This window comes from Acanthopagrus latus, chromosome 20 (assembly GCF_904848185.1).
Source record: "Acanthopagrus latus isolate v.2019 chromosome 20, fAcaLat1.1, whole genome shotgun sequence".
Taxonomy (NCBI): domain Eukaryota; kingdom Metazoa; phylum Chordata; class Actinopteri; order Spariformes; family Sparidae; genus Acanthopagrus; species Acanthopagrus latus.
Window position 1 is genome coordinate 8,348,315 of NC_051058.1, and position 17,839 is coordinate 8,366,153.

The 17,839-nt window shown below is 41.6% G+C and overlaps 1 protein-coding gene across 1 annotated transcript; it reads right to left on the minus strand.

Annotated features, from left to right (window-relative positions):
- Positions 1-8,299: 8,299 nt before the first annotated feature.
- Positions 8,300-11,749, minus strand: LOC119009842 (NADPH oxidase organizer 1-like). Its single transcript, XM_037081520.1, has 8 exons — positions 11,579-11,749; positions 11,397-11,477; positions 10,853-10,925; positions 10,535-10,718; positions 10,260-10,447; positions 10,038-10,151; positions 9,580-9,697; positions 8,300-9,235 (listed from the first exon to the last, which is right to left on the minus strand). Exons 1-8 carry the CDS (start codon positions 11,651-11,653, stop codon positions 8,590-8,592), a joined length of 1,479 nt encoding a protein of 492 aa, XP_036937415.1. The 5' UTR covers positions 11,654-11,749; the 3' UTR covers positions 8,300-8,589.
- Positions 11,750-17,839: the final 6,090 nt, after the last annotated feature.

The window sequence follows — 17,839 nt, forward strand, 5'->3', positions numbered from 1 at the left end:
GGACAGCTACATTTAAGTTTTCGGCTAAACAACGACTTTTCAGATCACCTTGAGATCTCAGTGAGACTTGGATTGCATTGAACGAGCTGCATGGAGCCAGTCTTTTTATATATATGGTAGGCTTGTCTTGTATGAAGGTGGAAGATGCATTTTAAGTGGTTTCACCTATTTTTTTCTCTTGATTCAGCATCATGCTGTTTGAATAAAAGAGAAGTCTGTGAAAGAGCAATTCTGTATGGTCCTCCATGAGGTCTATAGTGGGATATAAATCATGTAAGTTGAGACGTAGGGACTACAGGCAGGCAATAGAGGGCAGCACCTGTTCACCATTTAGCATCATGCTAAAGGCACACCTTCTACCTGCCAGCAGTGTGTCTTTCTTCCCATCTTGCGCTCCTTCTTAAAGGAAATGTTCAGGTATTTCTTCTTCAACTCTTAACCCAGTTCCCACATGTAAAGTAACAGCATTATTGTCTGCTGTAATTGTTCCTCTTCTTAGCGCATGTCCAAGGGAAGTGATGGGGGAACAGCACAGCTCTCAGTCGTACCCAGAAAAAAAAATCATATTTTTTCCTCCTTGCTTGAATCCACGTGATGAATAAATAAAACAGCTGCTGATCTGGCCTTCAAAGTAACGTTACATAAAATAATGTAAAAAAAAATATGTAAAATAAATGTAACAGTGAAAAGTGCAACATTTGCCTCCAAAATGTAGAGTGGAGGGTAAAAACGTAAGTCAAAATTCAAATACTCATTACTGTCCTCAGGGCTCAGGGTTGTGACAAAGAGAGAGCACACGCAAGAGAGTCAGCGTGAAGTGACACAAGTCATTTGTGAAGGCAACGCGAATGTCAAGACGACCAAAGACAAAGCCGCAGGGCGAAAAAGGCAGAGAGTGAGGGGCTGACAGCCACAGGGTCATGTGCTGTGGCAGCCAGAGCAGGTGAGCTGAGCTGAGCTGATGACCCCATCTTCGTCCCCACCCTCCATCCCCCAGGCTCCAGGAGGGAGAGGCCGGGCTCCGGGCCATCCACCAGCCAGGGGCCGAAACACCACCGCTGTCAGAAATACAGTCACTTAGGAGGATCCCTGCTCGATGTGTCTCAATTAGACAGCTGAGGTGTCATAATAGCTTGACTTGAAGGTGAAGGTGAACGTACCACATTCTTGAATGTAATAAAACAACACTGCCTCTCCTTGCGTTATATACTACAGTGAAATATAGTCTACTTGATACATAATATTTGGCCTCCTGTTTATCAAGCACATGCTAATTTCTGGGCTGAAGCGTACCAGTTTGCCAGAGCTGCTTCTGTTTTCTGCAAGTCTCTGACTACGTGACAGAATACGTGTTCAACATGTACTGAATGTGACATGAACTACATGTCGCTTAACAGCAAAGGTACGACATCTGTTGTTTGGACGGTAAATGCCTCTGTAAACATTTCAGCTCATATCTGAAGCAGTGTCCACCCACTGTTTTATTAATTAGATTTGATTTATTTTTAAATGTGAAGTTCTGGTTTGGTTTTGACTTTGTGAGTGGGACATTGGAGTAGAACACTACGGAAGCCGAGAGCGGCCATGGATTATTCCTTTTTTATACACTGTCATCTTGTGATAACAACTTATCATCTCGTTATCTCAATATAACAAAGGTTGTTTACTCGTGATAACAAATTAATTAATTTTATTATCTCCATTTAACAAAGATTGTTTTTCTCGTGATAACGAATTAATCAATAATGTGTTCGTCTTGATTTCAACCTACAAGAGCTGCCACAAACGGCTTCTGTAGCCGGCTGTAGCTGTAGCCTACAGGTAAGTTCCACTTTACGTGAGTTTGTTTACTTGACTGGGTTTGTTTAGGGGCTACCTGTTAGCAGATGAGAGGCTGACAAACTCTATCCAGATGCTTCAGCTAAGGTAACATAAATGTAGGCTAACATTAACTTAGTAATGTAATGTGAAATGTAATTAAACATTTACTAATTCATTTAATATTACACATCATTTATTAACTGGTTATCTTTATTATAAGGAGATAACCAGATAATAAGTCATTATCATGAGATAACACTGCATCAAAAACACTGATGCTTTGGGGATTGTAAGTTGGGTCGGATGGCATCCAGAAGTGTGCTTATTTGTTTGGGGGTTTTTTTGTTTTTTTTTATCAGAATAATTTCACTGTCTTAACTCTAAACCAAACTTTTGACTTTGAGTTCATGATAAAATCACACTGAACTATAGTATAGTGTTATGTATATGGTGTTATGTCATTTAAGGTTAGTGATCATGGGAAAAAGTTTGCTTGCACTCTAATTAAAGTTTCTCATAGTGTAATTGGCAGCAATGCTGTCACTAGTCATAAACAGATGTGACTCCTTCAGGGAAGCGCGCCAAACACGTTCCTGGTTAATAATCTCCTCATCTGCAAATAAATGGTGGACCGTGCGTGAGTTGCAGAGCTTCTAACGTTCTCAGCTCTTTTGTGTTTTTACTCAGAGAGGGAATTTGCACACAGTCTTTCCCATTTTATTGTTCTATTGCCCCACATAAAAAAAGAAACATCTGTTTAAATAAGCAAGAATCGTTCTGCTCCTTTCCCACTTCGTGGTGACGGACACACCTCAGTCACTTCTGCTACTTCCTGAACATCCCTGGTTACTGTAAATCCAAACCCCAGACAGAGGTTATGTCATAAAACTGACCTGATGATTATAAAAAACTGTTTGAACCCTAAGGCATCTTTTCCCATCAGCGGCACGTTTCTGACTAATTATTCACCTCAGGCTTCCTTGTCTTTGTCTGTAAACACAATAAATCCTCAACAGCTTTTCGAAAAGTAATCTGGGGCTTTGGTGACTATTTGTAAGAGAAATAAACCGGATCTATATCCTTTGACTGCACGACAGGCAAATGATGATTTGTATATGTATATATATAGACAAAACATAACAATTTAGCTGCATAACTAGATTTCAAGTATGGTTGTAGCATCAAAACTAAAACTGAACTGCAACACTGTGGTTATAATTTGCATGATTTAGTTTCAGTTTGTTTTGTGGCAGACTGGAATAATATCAGAGGCAGATTGTTTGATAAGCATGCACGGTTCTTTGATTTGGCTACACTTATCACTATCACTTATGTCAACAATCGCCTCCCACAGTACATCGGGTAATCACGCGCCACATGTGTGTGTCTATTGCGGCCTAATCCAACATTGCACAAGTACCTGAATGGGGATAACATGGCTCACATTTCAACTGGGGTTTTTTGTTTGACTTTCGAAATCTCAAAAATGCCTCTGATGTCGTCTTGCTTCTCGTACTAATTTTGTGATACCTGCCTCTCGGGAAAGAAATGTAAAGAGAAAAAACAAAACCTCTTCAAGAACCCTCCCCTTTCAGGTGTGTAGGAGTGGATTACGGGAAAAAATGCCAATGGCCTTCCTTGAGCCAATAAAAGGGTGTCTACACCTTTGACCACATTGTGTGCAGGTCTTGGGGGGCAGGCTACTGCTGTGTATGTACAAAAAGTAGTATAAAGCCTTTTGAGGCTCTAGAGGAATCTGAGTATGATCTGATAAATTGCATCCTGTGATGTCATGCTGCAGTTAAATTGCATTGTGGGTAATGTAAGCACATTTGCTCTCGGCCCACTCGCAGAGTGGCGAGTGGCCGAACATTGGCCTCTCTCCGTGGGAATCTCCCTGGTTCACTGAAGCATCAAACTCGTGTCCAATCTGAAGAATATTTCAGCGACAGCACTGGAAATGTAGACCTCGCAGTCAAACTCTAATTGAAACAGGTAGTGATTTCAATAATCCTGCAAATGGATTATTTAGGGAATGTATGACAAATCCAATTAATACAACACTAATGTCCACAATAACATTCTCATATTCTGATAAAAAAAAAATATGAATCAGAGCAGATAATGCTGAGGCATCAGATGTCTAACTGTCCATCATATCACACCATCCAGAATGATGCATAGAAACTCTAGTGGTGACTGCCCTCTTGAATAACTCTATGGTAGATTAAACATATTCAAGTTCACTCTAGGTTGCTTTTCCACTGGACAAAACTGTACAGTGGTTTCTATTCACTATAAACCTATCATGACTTTCTTTGCTTCACCAGTTTAACTGGACTTGACGCAGTGACCTCAATCTCTTTTTAAAAAAAGCATGATTATGGACTTGAATTCAGTCACAGTCGCTCATGTTTGTGGTTTGGTTGTCACACCTGAACTCACCGACCGTTTTCAGTGTGCTGTAGGCTACGTGCAGTGTACGGGTTCCAGCACTACACTTCCTGCTCTAGTATCTATAAATATGTTTTCTTCAATATGATGCAACTTCAAAAAAAAGAAAAAAAAAAAAACAGGTCAGACCTTGTTTGCCATGGAGCTCTGCGGTTAGGTCATCTCAGCCAACGAGATGACTGATTGTTTGATCACTCCCTCTCCATTATTCTTCAGTAATAATTCAGCATAGGCTTCCTCATTTAACCATTACTTATGAATACATGAATAAATAAATATATGATATATATACATACACATACACAAACAAATATACATACGTCCTGCAAAACATAATTTAATTTGTCAGCCATTATCTTATGTATTATAGCTTAAATATTGATTAATTTTGACCTCTATAAACATGTACTATTCCCATAATTCATTCTATATGTTATATTCATTTAAGCATGTATTCTCCAGCATCCACTTACTCACCATGAAGGTGATTAAAGGTGCATTATGTCAGAATTGGCCACCTATTAACAGGGCAGTGACAGCTTATTGCTGCTTACTGTAGCTGTGTTTAGCTCGCCAGCTTTGTTGGCCACGCAGCTAGCGGTCCAGGTGGGAGCTCGGGGGAGTGTTGTGTGTACACCAGTAGCAGAGGAGCTTAAGACCTTCACGATAGGGGACTTGCTGGTCAGCACACTAACCTCAGTAGATAGCTCTGCAACACAATACATGGGGATCATAACGTCAAAACTGTTATTTCTTTATATTATGTGGACAATTTAAGTCATTTTTTGAATGTTTTCCATAAAAAATCTTACATATTGCACCTTTAAAAACACTCATCACAGCGATGGTAAATACCATTAACAGGCTGTATGCTAGGTGAACCTTGTCAAGAGAAGAAAACAACTAACTGCTACTTGGAGTTGACTCGCCAGTAGCATTACATTGGCCTCCAGCATCATCATCACCTCACAGGGCTTTAAACAGGTGACTTTCTTCCTCGCAGCTAGCCTCGTTGTTTATTTTAGAGTAGAGATGAGCTGTTGAATGAACAGTTCACCATACCTGTAGTGTAAATAACCTGAAAACAACAGCAGACAGAATGTTCCTCCTGTTGAGAAAGGCTACTTTATATCTTTGGTAAGGTGAGACGTCTGTCTGAGCAAAAACATGTTCGTCGGCCGCCTTTTCGACAGGTGTTTGATTGATGGCAGCAGCTTTAGCGGTGACTGTAACTGGCACCAAACCACAGGACGTGTGTATTACAAATGACAGCAGAAACATTCTCCATTCAGATTCTGCACCAACAAGGCATGTGCACCTCTGGGCAAACACATCAGAGACACCGCCAGTTTGTTGTCTCTTTTATCGGAGAAATGCACTTTTTGTACAGAAGGCGAAATTGCATTTCTGAGAAGCTACTGTAACCGTTTGAGTCTTGTTTAGGCTGTCAAGTGAATTAGTTAGAAAAACTAGGAGAGTTGAATCCAACATTACCTTTTAGGTTATAGATGGCAAATGATTGACCAGATCGTGCCAGATCTTTTGAACAACAACTTTTATTAGGGTGACTCTTTTATGTGCCTGGTCTATTTGATCTCTCGGTGTATTGATTTTTATTGCCGCTTGTCTTATTTGAAGTCGTTTTTAATGTTTGTTGCATTTGTGAAGCACCTTGCAACCTTTGGACCACACTGCCTTGATCGGCCATCTGAAAAATCAGATGTTGGCATCAGTGACGTGGCTCTTGACTGGTTCATTTCCAGTCCTTCTCTGTTATGCTTAGATATTCCTCCCCTCTTTTGTGGGGTCCATCAGGGGTCTATTCTGGATCTCCTCTTATACAGACCGCCTCTGGGACAAATCAAATTGATTTCTTTTATCGCTACAGAGATAACACATGTTGCATGCATGTCCCTTAGCAGCCTCTTAAACCGATGTATCATGTATTATGCCTTGTCACGCTAAAAATTAAGAACTGGATGCGCAAGAATCTAAATCTGTAGTTGAATGACCCCCAAATTAGAAATGATAACGTTTAAGAAGAGGCCCAGCATAGGTGTTATTTTCAACCGAGGTGAAGTCCCTTCTTTTATCTGTAGATCATCAAATGGTCATTTGTCATTCAGTCTCACTCAAACGTGACTATTGCAACACAATATGCAGGCAAAACATACAAACACTGCAGCTGACACAACACTGCCACCAGGCAGGCATTCAAAGAGAAACTCCCATATCACACAAGTCCTCGACTGGTTACCAGTCAGTTTTAGGATTGAGTTTATGATTTTACTGCTCGAGGCCTTTGCTGGCCAGGTCCCACATTAACCGGGGGTATTTTTTGTAATTACTTCAATCATTTTATCCTCATTTGTATGCTATTTTTTTTTTATCATACAGTACTTTGTAACTTTTCTATATAAATAAAAGTATTATTATACAAACAATTATCGATTTTATTTAATTACTTTTGACCCTCTGGAGGAAAATGTGGCCAGACGGGTAGAAAAACATCACCTGTGGCCAGTGTTGTTAAAAGTACCCAAGAGTCATACCTGAGTCAGTACAAATATTGTGTCCAAATATTACTTCAGTCCTAATGTGTTTGACATCTCAGCTGTCTCGGCTGTAATTTTCTGTTTGTAAATGTACTCAAGTGTCCACAGTGTACATAAAACTATGATATGAATGAATTTCCCCATTGTGGGATAAAAAAAAGGCAATCTTAATCTAAATCTTTTTTACATGTAGTACATATTGTATGATGTAAATGATAGGGCGGCTGATTATCTGCCTGGCCAACTATTTGATCCAATATTCAGCATTTGGCCTGTTTAAAATCAGTGTTCTTTTATCTAAGTGCAATAAAATGAATGCTACGACCCTGAGCAGAGAGGAGACATACTCAGGTGAAGTGCCTCAAAACTGTAAGTGCAGCGCTTGTATTCAGTTACATTCCATCAATGCATGTAGCCGAGACTTCAAACTGCATTAACCTGTTGCCAGAAGAATCTCTGGTATGATCAGAATTGTATTTTTTAAAATTCAGACATCTGTAAAAACTCAACATAGTGTGACTGTCTCTCCGTCTGCCAGGAATATTTTATGTAGAGGTACCTGAAAAGTTAAACCCAAATACGAAACCCGCTCCTCTCTTCTACATTCATTAAAAAGTCATTGGTGAGCGACATCTTGTTTCTTTCTTTTTTCAGATTTTATTGACCTGTTTACTTACACATGAATTCGTAAACATGAACAGATGAGCTCTTCCAGGTTATAATGTACTATGTACATAAAAGGTGCAACAACATATTGAAACCACAAGGGGGAAACAAGGAAGAAGAATGTAAACATGGAAGGAGAGGATGCTTTTAACCACTGCCATCGGATTTGAATGCTATGATTTAGCTCTAAAAATTTACATCAGTAGAAACTATTTACACACAGTACTAATATATATATTATATATATATATATATATATTATATATATATTATATATATATATATAATATATATATATATATATATATATATATATATATATATATATATATATATATATATATATATATATATATATATATATATATATATATATATATATATATATATATATATATATATATATATATATATATATATATATATATATATATATATATATATATATATATATATATATATATATATATATATATATATATATATATAAAAATCTGGGTAAATGTAACACATTTAAAACCCAAAGTACCATTACAAGTGATGTATCAAATAAATGGTACATAATAATTTAGCGGTAATATTATCCTTTTTATCTTTCATCGACAGGTCAGAACAGCTGTGCATTGATTAGTATTACAAACTGAGAGAAGGATGAAATGATAGATCAATAAAACACAGTAAATATTTAACCTCTTCAACTCCTAAAAGCCGCAAAAATTTCTCCTTCAAAACTAGAAAGGAATTTACAGAATTCCTCATTTACGAATGAGTAAAATTGTCACCTTAGCATTTTCTTCTACCTGCTCTGTTTAACGCTTCACTGAAGCTACATTATTCCTACACCGAGTGAAATATTCATACCCAAGATGCCATGTTACATTTGATCATATGGGAAAGAAAAAAAATGTCTAGACGTCCTCATCTACCTTGTATACACAATGCTGCACAAAACGCATTTTACTGGCAGACCCGTGAAAAGATCTGTGGGGTTGAAGAGGTCAAATATTTTACATATATACACGATTAATCAATAAGACTGCAATAAAAGACAGCGTGCTCAAGAATTTAACTTAAAGTGCTATGGTGTCATGCCCTAGCGGCCGTGGATGGACTCTGGCTGAGCCTGAAGCCGGGTCTTGGTGGCCAGAGCTGCCTTCCGGGTCATGGTGGTGCAGCGGTTCAGGATCTCCTCGGTTTTGGGTCTGGGTGGCACCCGGGGAGCGTTTGAAGCCGTCTCGCTGCCTCTGGACGTGACGGACCCAGAGCTCTCTGAACTGGCGCTGGAGCTGCGGCGCTCTGGGAAGCTGTCGGCAGGGGTGCTGCGCCCACTCCCGCCGATGTTAGGCCTCGCTTCCTCTTTCAGACTCTGGGTCGACTCGCTATCTGAGGAGAGGCTGGAGAAGCTTCCCTCGCTGCTCGTGTTGCTCATGCTGCGCGTGCGGCCGTCTGACGTCGAGGGGTCGCCCTCGATCTGTGTTTGCGACCGGGTCTCGGAGAGGACATCAAGGGATCGGGCCTTGTGGAGACGCCCAGGCACGCCTCTGGACGGACCTGCAGGATCCATCCGTGGGCTGTTTTCTTCGCTGGTGCTGGCTGACCGGGAAGCCTGAAGTCCAGCGCTGGTTGCCAGGTTCAGAGTGGAACTATGCAGCTTTCTCTGCAGGCTGAAGAGGCCGGCACGTGGGTTGTTGTATGGTTGCAGGTACATGGAAGGGATGTAACCTCCCTTGTTATTGAACCTAAAGAGAGGAATGCAAGGAGAAGAAGTTATTTCAACCCGTATGTCATCATATCATTTTCATTTTCTTTGACTCCCCTGAGAACAGCTTGTTTACTCAGTATTCAAGAAACTAAATATTTGTATTATTACCTCATTAATATTGTAAATATTACAATTCTGAGTTTGAATTTCTTCTCCAAAACTACATAGTGCCCCTTTAATGAGATCAACTTCCAACAATCAGATATTTGTTCAGTGTTTACGTGTAAAGACACTGGCGGGGCACTGCTGAACGCCTCACAACGTGTTCCTTATTTCCCTATTGTCTATTGTTCTCAGTGCAGACAGTGAGGATCGGGATACCTGATGAGCCACCAGCCGTTGTCAGACTTCCTCAGCACCTCGACCACAGAGCCAATGGGCACAGACACCTCGTCATCCTTCTTGGCCGAGTAACTCCTCGCCGCACAGTACAGGGCACCTGACGGTCAAAAGAAAAAAAACAAGCTCGAATGAGGAAGCGGCCACGGCTGCAAATTTACAGTCTCTCATGAAACGTGACAAATGAGAACAAAAACACATATTTTCTCCCTGGCTGAAGGGATGGACGCATGTCAACTTCCTACAGTTAAAGAGCGCTCCCCAGTGTCGGTTGTTTGTAATAACTGGGCTTCAAAAGATGTTCAGTATGTACAGGACGGTCAAAACCATTTAATGTCAATGCTCACACTGATGCCAGGCTTATTATTAAAGTGCAGCAGTGTAATCAAGCTTAAATGAGATATTTCTGTTTGACAAGTGCGCAGGTGTAAGAATCGCACCTCCGAGCTGGAATCCAGCAGCATCATCATCATCTTCCTCTCCCTCCCATAACTCCAGGTAGGGAGCAGGAAACCAAGCCAGGCGCTTATCCTCGTTCTCCACCAGCCACCAACCTGTGGGGGGGGGGGCAACAAAAAAACACTTTCAGAATCACAGTAAAGAGTGTGAAGAGGTTTTGCATGTGTTGAGATCCAACGCCGCATGAAAGCGACAGCACTGACCTGCAGGGTCTTTGATCAGGACGTCCAGCTTCTCATCCACGGCCGTCTTGAACGGGCGATTCTTGGTATCCTTCGTCTCATAGGCTGCCACGCAGCGGTACGTCTGGGTGACAAACGGGTGGGTGACGCTGCTCGCCACATTGCCCCCTCCTCCGCCAGAGGCGTCGTCGGACAGCAGGATCATGATGCTGATGACAGAGATGTGCCGTTGAGAACAGAACTTCTACAAGATTCAGATAATAATTTGAACCTAACGCTGAGCGTGACAAACCCACCTGTTCTTGGTGTAGTCTGGCTGCAGGTCGTGGTCTTTGGGCATGAAGAACTGCCTGACCTCTGAGCTCTGGGTCACAGCGGCGTCGCACTTCAGCAGTTTGTCGCAGTAGCTCTCCAGGAACTTAATGCGTTGGACGGATCGCTTGGATTCCTTCTGCTGGCGGCTGCTCCTATTGGCCTCCCCTGGACGGAGGAGAGGAAACGGCTTCAAGATTAATTTGCAGAGACGAAGGTGAGCAGAAGAACTCTGTGTGTAAAGTCAAGCGTCAAATCCGTGTCAGAGCTGCTTATTGGACACGCAGTGGAAAAAATCTTACCACTGAATTTGGGGATCATTCGGTCTTTTTTCCGGAGCATGTTCTGAAGAGGGAATCTCTTTTTCAGCTGCCTCTGTTTGGAAAAAAAAAGAACGAAAATACATTATTTCTTATATCTATGCTTTTTTTTTTTTTAATATCAAAGGAGCACTTGTACTTTTGAAGAAGGTATTCAAACACAGCAATGTAATATCTGCAGTATTAATGAATTAAAATGTATTTTTATTTCCATAACTGAATAAACAAGTCGTCCTCAAAAGGAAATAAGGTCCCCAGAACACTGTTTGAAGCTGGAAACGTGGCAGGGTCCGCCACATATAAACAAAGTAAAAACAGTATGAAGTTGTGTTTTCCTTTCAGAGTCAGATTGTTTAATTTAGTCATGGAGACAAAGAGAGCCTCTTTCTCTATCAGTTTATTTATTATCAGTCGATGAAGGTCTTTCTCTTCTGGTTAGAATGTCCTCCTCAAAACTACACAGTGCACCTTTAAAGCTCCTACAGCATCAACAGCGCTCCGAGTGAAGGAAGTGTTTGTTACTTACATGAAACTTCTTGAACTCCTGGAAGGATCTGTAGACAATCACCTCTGCCTCGTCAGACCATAACACAGACATCATGAACACCTGCGCACATTAAGTACACATTAATATATAGCGATGGAATTCAACGATTAAACACGACAATCACAGTAGGAACAACAATGATCCCTGAGTCGGTGGCTCACCTTGAGTTTCGGCGTGTCCCTGTGGACGGACCCGATCATGCGGGCACTGATGACGAAGCGCTGCTCGGCGGCCATGGTGCTCCTCTCTGCTCTGTGCGTCTCTACTCGCTGGAGGACTATCTAGTGTTTGGACTCCTCGGTTCGACTCCCTCGGTTGCTCTGCCCGACCGAGTGCCCAGCTGCGGTTAATATACGTTCAGCAAGAGGGGGGCGGAGACATGAGGGGAAAATCCACCTGAGGGCGGCTGGAGGAGAGGATGCGCACACTCAGGGCGTGTCCAGCGGCGGCAGGTGAGTCAGGTGTGTTTCAAGGCTGCTGTAAAAAAAAAGCTACTAACATCACACGAGTTCAGCAGGAAGAACTGGCGAGGGAAAAAAACAGCACAGTCTCAAGAATACCAGCCTGTTCCTGCTGGCTCCGGTGCCAGATTATAGGTAGAAGTCAGTAATGAAGTCCCCCTAAATTTGTGTTTAGGCCATGTGTTCATAATAATAATCAACCGCTTTAAAATACGCCAGGCTTCTTTCACAGTCACCGGTCAAGGTAATATAATAACTCTGTTAAAGGGGCATTACACAGTTTTGGAGAGGAAACCACAAGCTGGTCTCAGAGAGAGAATAAGGTCCCCAGAACACTGTCTGGAGCAAGAAAGGTGGCAGGGTCCGCCAAACACGCAACGCTGCCGCTTGTTTTGCAGCCACTGCAGAAACCGCACTGACAGTAGCTGTGTGTGAAGCATGCAGGGCATTCATTCAGACAGCCTGTCAGTCAGGTCTGTCAGCAAATCCCCCCCTCAGTCACACTGATTCTATTGGTATTCCAGCATGTCACCCCCCTCCCTCCTCAATCCACAATGAATAACACCTCTTGTACATATATAGAGGCGACATACAAGTAAGGTGTTAATTAGTAAGCTTACCTTTCCTTTCTGATTTCTCTGTTTCCAGTCCATTTAGCTATTTAGCCAAAACACATGGGAGTGTATTGATGTTTCTAGGGTTACTGTCTGCAAGGTGCCTGTCAACATTATAATTCACACGCCAGTTGACAAACCAAGCTGTTTTCTTTGTCAAACAGTTTGTTATTTTTCTCAAGAATTCATGACAGCGTCAGATGCTCCCCTCCCATCTTCCTCAGCCACTTCCTGGCATCTCACGCATCCTCAGCTCCCGTAATTAAAACTTTTTTTTTTTTTTTTTGCACGTGCAATCACTTGACACTTGTCATCTGGCAGCAATATCCCTTATCAGGAGCTGGTGTGGAGAGCTGTGTGTGTGTGTGTGTGTGTGTGTGTGTGTGTGTGTGTGTGTGTGTGTGTCGGCTGAGGCTGACCAAGCAGACGTGTGTTTCAGGGGGGAAGCAGGTGTTTCTTCAAAGTGAGGACTGCATGAGAGGGCCCGGAGTCGGAGGGGGTTATCCCGACCACTCATCAGATGGACGTGGGCAGGGAGTCCTTGTCTGAAGTGGTGCCAGCATTTTATCAAACACACACACACACACACACACACACACACACACACACACACACCGTGGTGTGGTGTAAAAGGTCGGGACTGTCCAGCTCTGTGTACCACCCGAGGAGATGTCAACACCTGAGTACAGCAGCACGAGGTTTCCCAAAGTGAGCACGAGGACCATGACTCTGAATTCTTTTGGGCATCTGTTGTGTCCCAGAACAGTCGCTCGTGGACTGAATGATTTGCTCACGTACATTGTCACAAAGTATATTGTGGTCACACATGGAATTCAAGTCTGTCATTATACCTGATGGGTAGACAATGATTGTCAGCGTCTCTCACCCTAACATTTGTCTGCACTGATGCTCCATTATCAACAGTACCGGACGGTTGGGTGGTGTCAGGGCTTGCAGCAGTAGATCAGGAAACAACAAAGAAGAATGTGATATAGTGCCAGTCAAAACAACACCACACACAAGGTGAGGTAGCAGAGAGCAACCACAACAGGAGTGTGCCCGCCCACAGAAGTGTATTTTGAGATCTTATCTCAGGTTCACGGATGTAGAATTAAAATTAATCTTATCAGAGGGGGTGACTCAGGTGAGGGTTACGCATTTGTGGAAACCTGGTTTCAAACCTCTGAAATTCTACCCATATCTTCTTTCTGATCACATGTGTCAAACGATGCACAGATGATACATTTTAAATATTCGTTTCCATTACGATTCAGCTGTCAGCGACTCCAATACAAATAGATTTTGATGCATCGCGAACTTAGTGTAAGGCGACCTCGCTGAATCATATGACTGCACGCGGCGTCTTTTTCTTCATTTAAATCCCCCACTTATTCAGGAAGTCCTTTATTAATAATCAGACTACAGAAGTCTGCAAAATGAGAGCTGCATCTTTTCAGTACATAACCATTAGAAAAACAATGCATTTATCCATCTGCAGTGCCTCTCGCATTTGCTGTAATCTATAATAATGTTGTTTTCACAGCTTTACGATAAGGCATTAATTGACTCTGCTGCACACACCTCTCTCAAAGTTGATAGCGCTTGTTCAGATCTCGACTGATTGGCTTGCTGCAACAGTTAATAAAATTTATGGCTGCAGACGTTAGCTTCAGGTGAATATGGCTAACATGATTAATAATTGTTTTGGGGCAATGTCTCAGCATTGGTCTTGTCCAGTAAGGCCATGAAAGCCGTCATGTCCGTTTTGGAAAATACTCGGACAGCTTATTTTTTTCTCTGACATACTTCCTAAGCACCGTTAGCCTAATGTCCGGTTTCAGTTCAAAGCATGGGAGCAACCTTATCTCAGTTGGCAGTGCGGATAGACAGACTAATGGGAGGGTTGGTGTTCACACTGTTAGCATGGGAGCTTTGGACCAATGGGAGAAAGTTGTTTTCCTTCCTGGGGCTAGCGAGTTAGCGTGCTCACTTCAGTAGATGTCTTTTTGACACAATACATAGACGCCTTTGATGTGAAAATGGTTTTTGGCTTTTGACTGTTTTAAAACCAAATTCTTATATATTGCACCTTTACTACGTGGAATCAGACTAAGATACGTAAGTATACGTATATGTGAGACACTGTGTAAATACAGGAGCATCTCAAGTCTGTTTTCTAGATATCTGTCCCCAGTCCTGGACCCCCAGCAGCGGTGTAAAAACCAACAGTTCCCTGATGTACCAGGCCCCCAGTCTGGGCTCTTAGCTGTGCAGCTAACTGAGCTACCTAGCTAATGGCAGCTACAGTTAATGGTTAGTAATGTGCTGCCCATGTTGGTTTTGAGTATGAATTCAAGAGGCGGTGAGTTCTTACATTAGGCACCTTTGACGTCCAAAGATCAACATTAAAGTTAAAACACTTACTCATCAGTCTTCTGCCTGGCAGTGCGATGAAAAGACTGTGGCTGGAATAATGCAACATTTTATATATTTATTCATTTAAAGATCATTTTAAAATGTACACATTACATATTTTGACATTTGGAGTAATAGTCTATTGATATGATCTTTATTACATGGAGTTTTATTTTATTATTAAAATGTGTAGGTGTAGTTTCTGGTAACAAGGGAATGGTTGTGATTCATCATGGAGAATTTAGCCTGTTCCAAGTTTACATAACCAGGTTGTACCAGCATTGCGTCTTCAGAACAATAAACAATAGTTAGTTAGTTGATCCATCAGCATCCATGGCACTGGAATTTGTTGCATAGTTTGTTTCGGATTGGAAAAAACTCATTGATCAAGCCCTACCCCTGTAAAAAGCCCTGATCATATTACTGCAACAAAACTGTCCCACGACGTGAAAAGATAAAAATAACATTGGTTCTAAATGACAGAGTCTGTCTTCTGTGATTTGTGTGCGTGCATTCCAGAGGACCGGTGAAGATCATGTCAAGGCTCACAGATCCAAAGATTTCCTTTCGTTTTGTTTAATGAGCATCGGTGCATATTTCACTCTGCTGTTAGATTAATAAATCTGTCAGTCAGAAAGACCGTCCTTCCTCCTGAAAAAAGAAAAGAACAACAAAAACGCCTTTTCGCCAGGCTTTTTTTTCTTCTTCCACACAGCACCATAGTTTGATTTGGACTGGCTCGACAGTCACTTCATTGTTCGACTCGTTTGAAACTGACAATGGAGGCGTTTTTGCAGGTGCACTGGCTTTCATTTTCCTTTATCTGTGCTGAACATTTACAGGAATATGTCACCATCTTGCAAAATGCGGTGATGAAATGAAAACGAAAAAAAAAAAATGCAAAAAGTTCACCCACAACCACGTCATTATCTACTTTTTGTCGTCTACAAAATGACTCTCGACTCAGAAGAACTGAAGTAGATGGGGACTTGTTTTAAAAATTAAAAAAAACAATAGGAAAAATAAAAATTAAATGGCTACATGCAGCTAGTCAGATGTGATCTAAGCCCGTGGAAGCCCAGAGATCCCATATTTGTTTTGAAAATACACTCTTGAACTCTTGCACCCACTTCAGGCGGCGTGTGCGCTCATGCTTTTAGCTCAGACTTTCCATCACTATGGGGGTGAGTAGATAATGACTGATTTTTTTTCATTTTTGGGTAAACTTGTCCTTTAACCTGACAGGTTCCCTCACATTTATTTTTTTATTATTTTATTTTATTTATATTTGGGAGCATTTATTGGCAGTCGTATCTCGCAGACTTGGTCTCCTGTAAATTACTGTGATTACAAACAAGGATAAGGGAGCAGTTGGTTTCTTCTAATGAGTCAGAAGGTTATCTGGTTTTATGTGTTTATTGATATATTTGGTCAGTAATGCGTGTAAGTGTTTTACTGTATTTGATCAGGAAAAGAGAGAGGGGGAAATAACAAACCAGCAATGTGACATGGAGGACGTGACACGGAGCACAGCTGAATGACGAATTCTCCAGGGTGTCAAAAGCACTACGTGAGGAGGAGATTGTTATTGGATCTCTGAAAAGACTTGCACGTTTCAGTAGTGGTATGCGCCCGTAGAAATTTGACTCTGCCTTTGATATCATGAGTCTATTTGAGATAAACGCACATGTATCTAGATCTCTGAATGCCAAAACAGAATGTGTGGCACAGTTTGGCCTCTAGCCAAGACTTTACTGTGTATACTGGATGTGTGTTATCCAAATCTGGGACAGCTGCCATGATAAAAGTTTAAACGGCCTGTAAAACACCTATGACTTAGAAGCTCTATTTCAATAAATGCTGCAGATGTGAACTCAACACTAAAGTGTCAGTTTACGCTGTTAACTGATGGCGTTTTGGTAATGTCACATTCTTTTTAATCCTCAGATGTCTGGAGCCACTTCCTTCTGGATTCTCTGCAGGGACGAAGGTGAGGTCTGTGGATAAGGGCGTGCAGCTACTGAGAATTTTCTCTGTGGCTGTTATCATAAGCATACGGAAGCTGTGCAAAAGTAAATGATCCAGTGACCGTAATCCTGTGGTCAGTGCCAGTAAATCTTGTTTGAGGGATACAACAGCAAGTGTACGGCAGCAGTCAAGGCAAAATTTATCTGCACTCGGTACACCCTGCCTCGGGAACGTGACTCACAAAAACATAACACGCAGTCCTGATATAAGTCATGTGATTCGCAGTTTCTGGAGATGCTTTATCAATATTTTGCTTAAGTTCTATTGTTATTATGTAGTTTTAGAGAAGAAATTCAAACTCAGAATTTTAATATCAGCAATTTGAATGAGGTAATAACACAAACTAAGTAAATAAGCTGTTCTCAGAGGACACAAAGGTCCCAGAACACTGTTTGACACTAGAACGGTGGCAGGGTCTGCCACATATAAACAAAGTGAAGTAGTATGAACTTGTGCTGTCCAATAAGGTCACTTTGTTTGTTCATTTTATTCAGTCACTGAAAAAAGGAAGAGAGTTTGCTAACTGCCGTTAACTGTAGCTGTAGTTAGCCATGCAGCTAGCAGTGCGGGATGTGTTTTTATTTATATCACTTACATTGGAGCTTTAGACCGATCAGGCCAGAAGCTAGCTCGCTGACATGCTAACTTCAGTAGATACCTCTGCTAGACAATCCACAGAAGGACATTCAAAACCGTTATTTCTTCAGATTATGTTGAAAAGTTAACTTTTTAATGTCTGAAACTACACTTCTTAAATATTGCACCTTTAACTACAGGTATCATGACCGTGTTCCAGGTTCTTCTTCAGATGTCCGGGAAAATGCCCTTTGGCCAGGCCTTTGTTTTGTTTTGGGTGACCTCTCACACACATTCCTTCCTTCATGTGTGACAGTGAGAACGTTGC